The sequence below is a fragment of the Meles meles genome, chromosome 17 (assembly GCF_922984935.1).
Source record: "Meles meles chromosome 17, mMelMel3.1 paternal haplotype, whole genome shotgun sequence".
NCBI lineage: Eukaryota > Metazoa > Chordata > Mammalia > Carnivora > Mustelidae > Meles > Meles meles.
In genome coordinates, this window is record NC_060082.1 from 872,866 (window position 1) to 886,010 (window position 13,145).

Consider the following 13,145-nt stretch of genomic DNA (forward strand, 5'->3'; position numbering starts at 1 on the left):
GTCCCCGCCGGCGGCCCTGGGACCCGCGAGGTGGTCCGCGCCGCTTCCAAGGCGGGCTCCGGGTCACGCGCAGCCTTTTCCCTCGTTGTCGCCGGGTCGGCTGTGGGACGGCCTTGCCCAGCAGGGACGGCCGCTCCTCACCGCGTCTGCTGCGGGCATTTTCCCTGCGGTGACCCGCGCGCTCTGGAGGCCGAAAGCGGCGGGCAGGGCGCAAGCAGCCGCGGCCTCCTGCGCGGGTGTCCGGCTCCCGCTCCTTCCAGCGCAGGGCGGAGGAAATGTCGCGCTCCCGGAGCCCGCGGGGCTGCTGCTGTCGCATCTGCCTCTAAGCCACCTGGACTTTCGTCGTAGCTGGCGGGGCGGCTGGGATCCCATTTCTCCTCCCAGTCTCTCATCTTCGGTCTCCCCGCGAGCCCACGGCTTCTCAACTGCATTTCCTTCTCATCACTGGGTGCTCACGCAGTAGCGCTAATTGGGGCTTTTCCACGATTCATGCATCCCTTATTTCTGATTTTTTCAATAATGCCCCAGGGACTTAATTGCTTTAGTTTTATAATACATTTTACTACCCAGCAAAGTCCCCTCAGTGGTCTTCCCTTTCAAAACAGGGAAGCTGCCGTCATTTATTAAAACATCCGCAGAATCAGTACTTACTCTCCCCTTAAAATTCCTAATCTTCTGTTTTCTAGCTTTTTTTTTAAAGATTTTTTTTATTTTCTTGTCAGACAGAGAGCACAAGTGAGGGGAGCCGCAGGCAGAGGAAGAAGCAGGCTCCCTGCTGAGCAGATCCTGATGTAGGACTGGATCCCAGGACCCTGGGATCATGACCTGAGCCGAAGGCAGATGCTTAACCAACTGAGCCACCCAGGCGCCCCATAGCTTTTTCTTGATTAAACTTATTGGAAGCTGATATCATTTGGGTGTATGGATTCTGTTTTTCACTTTATTAACTCCTGTCTTATAATCTGTTCTCCCGAGGTTTTGTTCTCCTAGTGAATTTCAATTTATTCTATTTATTTTCATGCTGCCTTTTTTTAAATAAAAAACTTTCAGGATATTTTCCTGTGTGTGCTACTTAGGTCACACTATGAGTTTGAATACACAGAGTCATTATAATTTTTTAAATCATTTTAATGGTGGTTTTGAATAGTAATTCTTTTTTGGACAAGTTGTAGCTGAGGAGATTGCTTTAAAAGGTCCCCTAAAGTTTCCTTTTAATTGGATTTTTATGGCCTTGTGGTTAGAAAATATGTCTGAAGATATTTTCTGATATTTTGAAGTGTGTGGCCAAGAAATTGATCAATTTTTTTGTGAATGTTTCATGAATGCTTAAAAAGAAGATATATTATTTGTTTATGGGCTACAAAGTTCAATATTTATCAATTATTAAAACAGTTAATAATTCAGGTCTCAAGCTCCTTATTTACTTTTGTGTAAAAGTTCACGGCTTACTGTGTGTGGTACTTTTATCCATATTAAATGGTTCTTCTAGGCCGTTTAATGCTTTTTGCTTCGAATTCAAGTTGGTTTAAAACTTCTAGTCAGTTGCCCTTTGTATTTCCGTAATAAATCTCTGCTATTCATTTATTTTTCTAGGTCTTTCCACTTTAGGAACCTCTTCTGTAAAGAGCATGAAATCAAATTTTGCTTTTAAATCCCATCCTGAGAGTCACTGGCTTCTAACCGGGGAGGAAAACTCAATTATGTTGACTGTTATAAATTCTCAGTTTGTTTTTTCTCATCTTCTTTCATGTTTTCTGTGTTTTTAAATTTTTCCTACTTCTTTGGTCTTTCTGTCTCTGCCGTTGTGTGTCTCCCCCAGGGATGTGGACAGGGCACGTTCTCAAGGTAGGGAAGAGTGGGGCTCTCGGGCAGGGGTTCTGGGGTCTCAGGTCTGTCAGTCCCGCGCTCTGGGACCCGGCGTGCGGCTCCACCCTCTCCCTGCCTCGGTTCCCTCCCACGGGAAGTGGAGATCACAGCGGCCCCCACCGCGCGCGGAGCCGGGGTGCAGGTTAAATGACTAAAGCTGCTGCTCCTGTCACACGCAAAATTTCTACCTGGTCGCCGGCGGGTTAAGAAATTGATGAGGCTTTTAACATTCTCTTCCACCCAAGATGATGATTTTAGCGTTTACAAAACTCTCTCAGCCTTCTCCCAACTCTTTAGTCCGGGGCTTTGCAACTCTCTAATTGTCACGGAATCTTTTATCACACACCTGCTCTTTCCACGGCCTACATGTTGTTTGACGTCAGAATTTGGTTTTGCGGTCGTGGCCGGCAGACCTGGATCTCGCGTCTCCCTGGCTGCCGCGCTGCGCACCCGTCCGACTTTCACGCCGCTGCGCACCCATCCGACTTTCACGCCGCTGCACGAAGGCCTTAACTGGGATGCGTTCCCCAAAACGTGCGGCTCGTTTACCTTCTGAGCCCGTGAAACTCTCCGATGAGGTTTGTGCTCGTTTTCCCACAGGGTGGCACTGAGGTCTGCTCGTTCGGTTCCTGAGGAGGGTCTGCGTCCTGCTGCCTGTCGTGTCCTAGGACTTGCTTAACCTTTAGGTTCAGTAAACTTTCCAGAAAGAGTCTATTAGGAGACGTTTAGGAGTGACTTTGCATCCCTATGTGACTGAGAACCGCTGTTTCCATCCGCCTAATCTTAACCGCCCCCCGCCCCCCCCCGCTGCCAGTTCCAGAAAAGTCTTCTGGGAGTTTGTCTTTGATTATGCTGTTGTCTGACCAGCCCGGTTTCTTCCTCCAGATGCCTCTCGCTCCCGGGCTGAGCCTTGATTCTGGAGCCGCCGGGTCTGACCTGCCGTCCACCTCTCCTCTCTGTGTCCTGCTCCACATTCGGAAGGAACTTTCAAGTGCATCCTCCGCGGTCCACGTTCTAAAACACTCAGTGCCTCCAAAGTGAATCTTCTTTGTGCTAAAACAGTTTTAGTTTTCTGGAACTCTGTGCCTCTGTGAAGCAAACACGGTTTCCTTTCATGTCTGCTCCCTCGCCCGTCCCTGGCAGGAGAGCCTCTGGAGCCGCCCCCGGACGGCGCAGTGTCCGCATCTGCCATCCCTCTGCTCGTTCTCAGTTCGTCCGTCTGGTTCCTGGGGCCTCGGGGCGGATCCCCCCGCGCTCCGCAGGGAACTCACCAAGCCGCGCCCCTGGGGGGACCTGCCCAGACCTGGCACCCGCACCCCGGGGCTGCCCCTGCCACCAGGGCTACTGACGACTCCTTCGTTCAGCGGGAGGGCAGGTTCACCCAGCGTGGCGGGTACTTTCCCCGTCCTCACCGGCGAGTGCTGGGAGACCCCAGAGCAGCGGTCCGCAGGCTTCGGGCTCCACGCGCACCTGTTAGCACAAGGACGCTGAGCGCGGCCGTCCTGCCCCGCGTGCGCTCACTGCCAGCCGCTCGCATGTGGGACGCACGAGGGCTCCAGTCCGGAGGGTCGCCCGCGGGGCGGCTCAGCCGCCTGAGCTCCCGACTCTTGATTTTGTCTCGGGTCATGGCCGCAGGGTCACGAGAGGGAGCCCCTCATCGTGCTCCTGGCTCCTGGGCCCCAGACTCGGTGGGGAAGCTGTGTGTCTCCCTGTCCCTCTGCCCTTCCCCCTCCCAGTGCTCTCGCTCCCAAATAAATAAGTAGATACATGTTTTTTGGTTTGTTTGAAATCTTAAGTTTTGTAATAACAGTAGCTGTGACTAGAAGCTCTGGCCACGTCCTCCCACCGTCCCAGTGGAGTTTGGTGTGCCTGGGCCTCCAACCAGAGGGGCCCCGGACAAACGTGCAACCTGCCCGCAGTTCCGTCTGCCCACATGGGCTCGGCCTGGGAGCTGGGGTCAGCCCCACACCTTGGCTCCCGCTGCAGACCGCGTCCCTACTCGTTCCTTAGGGCCGAGCCCCCCTGCCAGAGGTGTGCAGGGAGGAGGGGCAGAGGAGGGGCTCTCCGCGCTTCGGGCTCCTGACAGCGCCAGCCAGAGCAGGGCAGCCACCAGGGACGCGGGCTGCAAGAGGAGAGGAAGGAGGCCTCTGCTGATCCTGGAACAGGAAAGGTGGCTGTGGGCAAGAGGAAGAAGGCGCCGTTCCCCTCTGGTTCGGGGGCAGGGCCTCCAGAAGCCAGTTTCTCGTGAAAACACCGATATGTAGAAATTGATGAAAATTCACACCGTCGCTCGGAGGCCTGCTGGTGGGCTGGCTGTGCACGGGGCTCACAGCCAGGAGTCTGAAGCGATCCCATCAAACAGGCTGGAGATGCTCTACAAAACCGGCCTTGGGATCACAAGCCAGCAAGCCTTCTCCGTGTTCCGCGAGGCCTTTCTGCCGCCTGCGGGGAGACACGCCTTCGTCTGGGAGCGGGCAGGAAAGCCCACTTCCCCAGCCCGCCGCCTGGGGCCAGGGCTCTCCACAGCCAGCCTGCTGCACGTGACCAGGGTTAATGAGGGGCTTCCTCGGATGGGCTCTGGGAGGCCTGTGGGAGGCGGGCACGCGGCCAGGACAATCCCTGAGAACGCGGAGGAACCCCTGGCAGGCCCGCAGCGCGGGACGGAAGGCCGCTCTGGGCTCCGGGAAACAGGCCTGCGCTGTCCCGGCCCTCCCCGGAGCAGACGCACCGCGTGATCGCTCACTCCCTCTCCTTCCTCAGAAGGAGGAAACGTGAAAAACCTTTACTGTCACATAAAAGCCAACCTAAGAGATGAGAAACGCCTTTTAAAATGCGCCTCGCTGGAGAGGGATCTCCGTAGCAACTTGGGAAGCGCAGACACAACCGGACACGCGTCCAGGCTGGCGAAGGGCGCCCAGCACGGGCGCGAGCTCTGGGCATCCGCAGGCGGGAATGTTCTAGAACCTGTTGTGCTGCTAGGTGGGCCGGTGCAGGTCGCACACCCTCTGTGCCCTCGTGGGTGCCAAAGCCTTCCTCGGGTCCGCCAAGCCACACCCAGGCCCTCTTGCCCGCATCGCCCCCTGCCCGGCCCTCCGTCCCCCAGAGCAGCCCCACATCCAGTTTCTGTCCAGTCTGTGCTCAGGTGGCTCCCGTGTCAAGGTCTCTGCCCCACCCTGTACTGGCTGCTGGGAAAGGACAGGGACCCTCCCCGCTGGATTCCAGAGGAAACTGCTCGGTCACAGCGGCAGAAGTGCCTCCCTGAGCTGCAGGAACGATGCTTATTTACACGCGTCTCACAGTTCTGGAGGCCAGACTCCTGGGCGTCTCACGCGGGAGCGTTACTGGGCTGCGCTCAGCTCAGCCCCTGGGGGTCCGGGGTGGGGGCGCGGAGGGAACGGTGGAGCGCCGGCAGCCAGAGGGGGTCTGGGGCGACCCTTCAGGGACCCTGGAGCCGGGAAGGCCCTGCGGGGACCGTCCTACAAGAGGTGAGGGACCTGGACCTTCACACTCACAAGGGACCGGGCCTGGATGCCCGTGGCCCCGGACTCCGTTCCTGACCTGGCGGAGGCCGCTCCCTTCAGCCAGGGTGGCTCCAGGGAGGGGCCCGGCCATCGCCAGCCCCTGCGGGAAGGCCAGGGGTCCAGAGTGGGCATGCGGGGGGTGGGGCGCACGGCGGCCGGGTGTGAATTTACCACGGAGTCAGCGCCGAAGACTGCAACTAAGGGCAAGGGCACAGACAGCAGAGGCCTGGGTCCAAGCGCCAGCCTGAGCGGCCATGAGACTCGCCGGCCGGGGAAGCCCCGGGAGAGTCCAGGCCACAGCGACCCTGGGAGTTCCAGTGTCCGCCGGCGGGTGGGGACAAACGGGCTCCAGGTTCAAACTGACTCCCCACTTCCTGACCCTGCGACCTGGGGCCTCTGCTCGTGCTTCCACAGCTCTAAGGAGGGGACAGTCATGGCGCCTCTACCTCTGGCCGACGGACGGCAACCGAGGTGACCCTCAGAAGGCATGCCACCCAGGACCGGCGGGACAATGACACTCACCGAGGCTGTGACGTCCTCAGGTTCCGCCAGGAAGGAAACCGTTTGGCCTTTCCGCAGGACAAGGGGGACCGGCACGAGGATGGGGATCTGCTCGTTGACTCTCGGGCTCTGCTGGGACTGCGGGGAGCGGCAGCCCAGCCTCAGCTCAGAGGCCCTGGCGGTCCGGTCAACGCCAATGGAAAGGCAACGAAGCGCTTTACAAACTACACGCTTGGAAGCTGCCTGTTTTGCGGTAAAAAATGGTCCCCACCTCGTGGCAGGTTCAGTAAACAATGACACTCACTCGCAGACACTTTGCGCTCAGCGCATGGGCCCGCCCGGACAACGGCGTGAGCGTAGATGCCAAGCAGGCAGGATGGGAGCCGTGGGAGATTCCACACACCCTAAGGGATATGCAGATTCGATCACGGTTGTTGGAAGACTCGGCTCCAGTCGACCAGAAAGCAGAACAGCGAGGCAGGGCCCTGCCTGTGGAAGGATCCGCTGGTTCCCTTCCACAAAGAGCCACAGAGTTCCTGACGGTTACCACAATCTCCCATCACCGCGGCCGATTTCCACTCTCACCGCGCCGCAGCGGGCAGGCCCACATGCTCCCTCGCTTCTTTCCAGCAACAAAGCCTGGAAGGTGGGGACCACGAGCTTGCAAGGACAGAACCGGGGTCCAGAGAGGTACAGTGACCGGCACAATGCTGCTGAGCCCGGAGTACGTCAAGGGATTTCAGGCTGGAATCCAAGCACCAGGTTTCACCCGGGAAAGGCTCATGAGGCCCCCAACACACACACACCCCCCCCAAGAGCAGATGCTGCGGGCTCAGCGGCCACAAGGCGGGGTTCTGAGGAGGAGGGCATCACGAGCCTCTGGGGCTTTGCACACGAGAAATGTGTCCCCACCCTGCACCGGCTCGCAGGGACCACCCTGTCCTGCTTAGGGGTCCCTGTGGCTGCAGAAGAGACCCTCTTGATCTGACAGTGTGTCTGCTGGACATTTACCTGCAAACGGAACATCTCCAAACGGGGGGGATCTGGCTCGACACACACACGTGAGACGTTCTCGGCTAACTCTCCTCCACCCTCTCTCTCTCGCTTTGTCTCTGCTGGGACGCTGGCCACAGAGCCGCCAGCAGACTGAGGGGCGCCGCCAGGTCCGTGCAAACCGCCCAGGGTCTTGCCCGGCCTCCCCACGTGATCAAAGTAACTCATCTCAAGTGAACTTCTCTTCCTTCCTTCTCAAGAGATCCTCATTTTAAAACAAGGACACTGAGCCCCAGAGAGGTTCAGGGACTTGCCGGAGGCCTCACAGCAACTTAGGGAGAGAATCCAGGTTTCCAACAGATGTGTTCAGTCGCCACATGGGAAATCAGACTAAAATGAATACTCAGGGCTAGCTGGAGAGGGTCAGGAGTCATCAAGGGCAGCGTGGGGGGTGACGGTGGAAGGGGACCTTGTCTGGTCCTTGAGCCTCAGGGAGGCAGTTCAGAGGGCCGGTGCTCCGCGATACGGGTGGGTCTCCACGAAGCCACATCCTCCCAGTTGCCCAGCACCAGCTCCTGAAATGGTGTTTCCAGAGTATGTTCTTGCCACACTGAGCTTCTCAAAATGACCTTGTTAGCGTGCAAATTCTACGCAGTAGCTCTGGGATGACGCCTGAGTTCCACATTCCGACACGTTCCCAGGGATGCCGATGCCACTGGCGTGTGGACCGCACCACCGGGCCCCACTCCTCAGTAGTGCACAGTGAAAAGGGTTTTGGGGTGAGTACTTGTGAGACTATCTGGACTAAACAAATTAAACCAGATTCCTTACTGTAGGCCTTGCCAAAGCCTTGAAGATGCTGGTGACTGTCGGTACCATCCAAGGGGAAGAGATGATGCAGAATTGGCAAGTGTCCCCGGTGAGAAAGAGCGAGCGACGACACAGAGCGCATGCGCCCGGCGGTTTGCAGAAGCCTGGACTGCGCCCGGCTCCCCACTCACCTGGCCACACCAACCCCCACCCCGCCTCCTCCCTCCCCTCCCCCCGGGCGCTGGGGCACCAGCCGGTCCTCCAGCCTGCGCCTGTGCACCCCAGCCCCCAGGAGCGCGCGCCCCCCGCCCCCAGCCCCCAGGAGCGCGCGTGTACCTTTCGCAGACGCGCACGGTCCAGGCGGCGATGATCCACAGCGAGATGCTGAAGACGAGCAGCACGGTGCCGGGGCAGATGGTCATGAGCGTCTTCATGACGAAGCGCGTGTTGAAGTTGATCTTGTTGAGCGCGCCGATGCTGCGCGACGACGCGTCGGTGAAGAGCTTGCTGTGGAGGAGCATGACGCGCGCGATCAGGTAGAGGCGCAGGAACATGGGGATGGACAGGATGATGTCCACGTCCGCCTCCGCCCGCGACGGCGCGTAGGAGAAGGCCAGGCGGGCGGTCCAGAAGAACTTGTACTCGCCGGGGATGGGGTGGATGGCGCACACCAGCATCTCCAGGCTGATGTGCAGGATCCGCTCGTAGGTCATGGCGATGCGCCAGTCGTCCGCGCCGTTGTCGATCACGAAGAGCTGGCGGGAGCACAGGGCCGTTAGAGGGGCGCTCGGGCCTGCTGGCCTGTCCCGCCCGTGGCCTGAAATAGCTCTTCCAGAAGGGGCCGGAGGAGCCGCGGGTCCCGCTCAAACTGGCCCCTGCCCCCGGCCCTGGAGGGGGTGTGGAGATGAATGAGTCATGCTTCCTACCCAGCAAACCCCCGGGGGTTTCAGAGAAGGGGCCCCAGCCGCCGAGGGTCCCCCGTGAACACCCTGGAGCCACACTGCCTGGGGAAGGATCCCGACCCCAACGCGGAGGAGCACTGTGACTGGGTCAGCGAACCTCGCTGTGCCCGGGCCGCCCCGCCGCCGGCCGGCGCTGTGACGCGGCTCTGGGTCCGAGTGCACGGGGGTCGGAAGCCCTCACGGGGACTGCCATCAGCACCACAGGTGGACAGGCCCAGGGCCGCAGACCGCCCTCGCCCTCCTGGCAGCTGAGACCCCCGCGGCCATGCCAGGAAGGTGAGCCCGTGCTGTGTGGCCTCCACTGGCCGACGGTGGGGCCCACACACGGGGCAGGCTCAGGCCCCAAGGAGGTCCCACCTGAGAGTCCAGGCGAAACAGAACAGCTCTGAGCTATCCCACAAGGGGAACTAGAAGGCACTGTGGGACCGGTGGGGCTCAGCGGGGCCCGTGAGGAAGGTGTGGCCCATAGTCAGGAGAGGTCCTCAGCCCAGCACCCAGACAGCACGCCCTCTCGCCTCTCCCAGCGCAGCTGAGCCGGGGCTTGGGGGAAGCCTTCCAGACACAGCTTTCCACCATCTGCAGACACAGAAAAGCCCTAAATGGCTGCTCAGTGGGTCCCCTCTGCTCCTAACTGCCACCAACGGGCCAAGCCATGGCAACGTGACTGCTGGCCACACTCTCCAAATAGGAAATGAAAACCATGCGCCCTATAATAAAGAATTGCCGCGGGTTACTATAGTAACCGGGTTCCCCGTAGGCAGGAACCTCTGTGACTCCCCGATGGGGAGCGAGACTGCAGCCCTCCGTGTTCCGAGAGAGCACATCGCGGCTCTGCCCAGCTTGCCAGGAAGGGGCTGGTCTGGAGGCACAGACACCCCTGCCTCTCGCGCATGCTCCGCCGGGCTAGGTTTCCCGGTGCAGGAGGAGGGGTTTGCGGCCCTGGAGCACAGCGGGGAGCCACACGGAGGGCTCCGCATCCGGTTCTTAGCTGCGTGACCTTCAGCAGGCCTCACACTGCTCCGAGCCCGTTTCCACCTCTCCGCCACGGAGCTCTTCCTTTCAGGCCTGCCGACCTTGTGGGACGAGCATTGGGGTCCAGCAGTACAGACGACATGAGGAAATGTGCTTCACCGGCCACTCTCAAAATGGCCCACGGGCACCCATCAACACGGTGGGGGGGGGGTTGGGGTGGGCTGGGGGATGGAGCTGCCCACGGACAGCCTCTGCCAGCTGGGGCACCAGGCCAGGGCGCTGGGGGTCTGCAGGGTAGCCGACGCGGCCCAGGAGACTGCCCTGCTGTCCCACACAAGGACCCCCTTCTGCCCACCAGAGTCCCGGGGCAGACCCTGCCTCTCGACCTGGCGGTCCCCCACACACTGTGCTCACTCAGCTTCCTGCGAGCCCCTGACACACGGCAGAGGTCAGGCTGCCCTTGCTTCCTGTCTGGCTCCCCCTGGGATGCCAGAACCACCGGGAGAGTCTGTGGAAACACTCGGATCGGATCTCTGAGTGGGAGGCACTGGGATTTTTGTTGGAGATTCCCAGCGGACTAAAGTGTCTCTGGGACTGGGAGTCACCCGCACAGGCCTCCCGAGGGACAGGGGCTGTGTCCTCCTTGTTCCCTGGGGCACCGCCAGTACCCAGCCCCGTTCTGCACTTGGAGCAGGTGTTGGGCGGACGTGTGTTTAGTGTCTGGGGGACAGCGGCTTGTTGGGAGAGCCCGCGGGGTGAGTGCCCCTCTCTTGGGCTCAGTCTCCTCCTCTGAGGGAGGGAGGGGCAGGTCAGACAGTCCCCAAGACCCGTCTCTTCTGAAGATCGTCTGGCTCGGCGCCTCCCTCCTGTGTGTCCAAGGGGCTCGTGAGCTCTCCGGCGACAGGACCTACTCCTGGCGCGCGTCCTCCCTTTCCAGCCCCGGGGGGGCAGCGGGCGCACCGTGGGCAGGCACAGCGTTTCAGCGACTAAGCGGTGTCGCAGGATGACTATGTTATGTGAAAAAGATGGCCTGGGCCCCTTGTCGACCGCCCGGGATGGGAATTCCTGAGGAAAACTCATTCCTAAGCCTGTGACCAATGAAGTACCACAGGCTGGGCACCTCCATTCCCGGAGGTGCTCCAGCTGGACTAAATAAAGCTTAGAGAGTTCTGGAGCTACTCCGGAACAGGGCTCTTGAGAGTGCTGGGCCAGAGGGGTGAGAGGAAGGGGGAGGCAAGTCCAGCAAAGGACCGTCCTCCCCTGAGTTGTGGTCCCAGCCACACAGCCAGGGTTCCGCAGCACTCCGTTTGAGAATGGTGGAAGCATGCCAAGGGGACGTGGGGGCCTGGCCTGGGGCAGGGGCGCTCAGCTCTGGGCAGTCACGGAGCAGCTGCCTCCGAGGCCCACGCTGACCAGTGAGTTTCCTCCTACTGTGGTTCCTCAAACACTGGTTTCCCGCAGGGGGAGATGCCCCATGGTCCCCGTTGCTGGGACTTTCTTCCTCCTAAGCCTCCAGGAGCGATCTCAGCCCGTTGGGTCTGGCCAGCCGGAGGGAGCAGGGCACAGGGCAGGCCCACAGGCCGGGGCCTCTCTTGCCGCGGACGGCGCCCTCGCCTCCGGCTTTCCAGCCTGTGAGGGTCAGCCCCAGGCTGCAGGATGGAGATTTAACACGACAGAAAGGTCCCATGTGTCCCTTCACAAAGCTCGGACTAGAGAGAAGGGAAAACCAAGTCAGCTCAACTCCGTTCTACAGAACAGTTGGCAAGAGCCGACGGCTGGCGCTCCGGGACTTGCAGCGGGTCCCTGACCTGCCCCACCTGGCAGCTCGGCCTGGCCGACCCCAACTGAGTTCAGAACCCCAGTGCTGGCCGCGGCCCGCAGCCTCACCCACAAAGCCCACTCCACACTGGAGCGCGGGATGCCTCCCGCCCTGGGAACGCCGCCGGGGAAGGGCCGAGCCCTCGGCTGTGCGGAGACAGAGCGCCCATCCCCATGCCCACGCCTGGCCCCAGTGGCCGCCATGCACCGTGACCGAGGACCCTCTCATATGTTCCCCACCGGAGAAAAGACCCGTCTCCAAAGTTCGGAGTGCGCTCGCCACTGGGCGCACGGCCTTTCGTGGCAGCGTGGAGCAGAGGCCTGAGTCGGGCTGTCCTGAGTCGGGGACCCCGGAGGTGAGCTAAGGAAGGGGCTGTCCCGTGCTCTCCCCCACGGAGGACGCAGTGCTGTGGGGACGGGTGTCCGTGAGCTGGACTGTGGCGGTCATTCCACGGTGCACGTTGCAACGTCCACACTTTTCTGTGTCGATTATTCCTCGACAGAAAAGAACCGATAAGGTGGGGACACAGTGAGGACACGGTGGGGACTTAAAAACGAGTCCGACCCTTGTCCAGGAACCAGCTGGTGACCTCATGTAGCTCTGGCATGAGCGGCAGGGCGGGGGCGCACCCAGGAGGCTCCTGGGACGAGGCAGGGCTGGGATCCCGTCCCGCACGCCCAAGTGCGGCTGCTCGTGCAGGCGGGTCCTGCTGGCTGCTCCTTCACACAGGGCTTGGCCTCTCCTCCCAGCGCCAGGGGCCGTCCGCCTCTGGGCCCTGCGATCTGAACCCGGCCACATGCCTGGCTTTGGGGTATGGCAGGGGTCAGGAAGGGACCGTGCCGTGGAGCCTGCTTTGGATGCCCTGTTTTCCCCGTCGCCCCCGCCTGCCGCCCGCGCCAGCCGCACGACCCCGGGGAGACCGGGCCAGATCGCCGACCCACAGATCATGACGGATAGAGGGTCGTCTCAAGACACTCATCCGGGGGCGCCTTCTTATGCCACAAAGGGACATACCACCAAGCTGGCTCGTGCAGTTAGGGAGCAGGCATGGGGGCAGAGTGTCCCCCCACGCTCCCCAGTCCGGGCGGGGCGGTCTGGCTGCCGGCACGGAGCAACGGTCTGGGGACGGGACCATGACAAGGGCACACCGGCTCCCTCCACCTCTGCCCCATCCTGGGGACACGCCATCTCACAGGCCTGCGCCCGACCCCACACCGTGTTGTCACTTTGCCTGTGAAGCGCCCCTCCCCCGTGAGGAAGTCAGCCGCAGAGTCAACCACAAAGGCAAGACAGGATTTTCGGGTCCGCACGCGGAAACCTGCAAGTTCGGGAGCACCGAGTCTTGCTGGCAAATCGGGGGGTTAGCAGATGAGTGGCAACAAGCAAAGGGGTCCGCGGGGTGCTTTTCCGTTGAACGGCCCGTCCAAGGTACAGAAAAGCCCCGACTTCCATTCTTTACGAATTCTCCAGAAACCGTCCCATTGGAGCTGAGGCTCACGGCAGAGAGCGGGTCCCTCGCTGCGGCCCTGCCATAGTCTAGCAGTGGGCGCGCTGCCTCGGTCCCTAGAACCGACCCCCGCGCAGGGCCAGCGGGTCCCCTCAGGACAGGTGCGCGGCAGCGCGAGCCCAGGGGGGTCGGCGATGGGTCCGGGACCGGCAGGCGGGGACCAGCCTGAGCTCCCCGGTCACCCTGACGGCAGA

General features: G+C 60.8%; 1 protein-coding gene across 3 annotated transcripts in view; it reads right to left on the reverse strand.

The window, feature by feature from the left end:
* KCNN3 (potassium calcium-activated channel subfamily N member 3) overlaps positions 1-13,145 on the reverse strand; it is a 124,359-nt gene that overhangs the window by 46,836 nt on the left and 64,378 nt on the right. For all 3 annotated transcript variants that reach the window (XR_006815485.1, XM_045982229.1, XM_045982230.1), the window contains one exon: positions 8,028-8,446. Coding sequence is in view for 2 of the 3 variants with exons in the window: in XM_045982229.1 (XP_045838185.1) it covers positions 8,028-8,446 (419 nt within the window). In the remaining variant the exon portion in view is untranslated. The remainder of the gene's footprint in view (positions 1-8,027; positions 8,447-13,145) is intronic.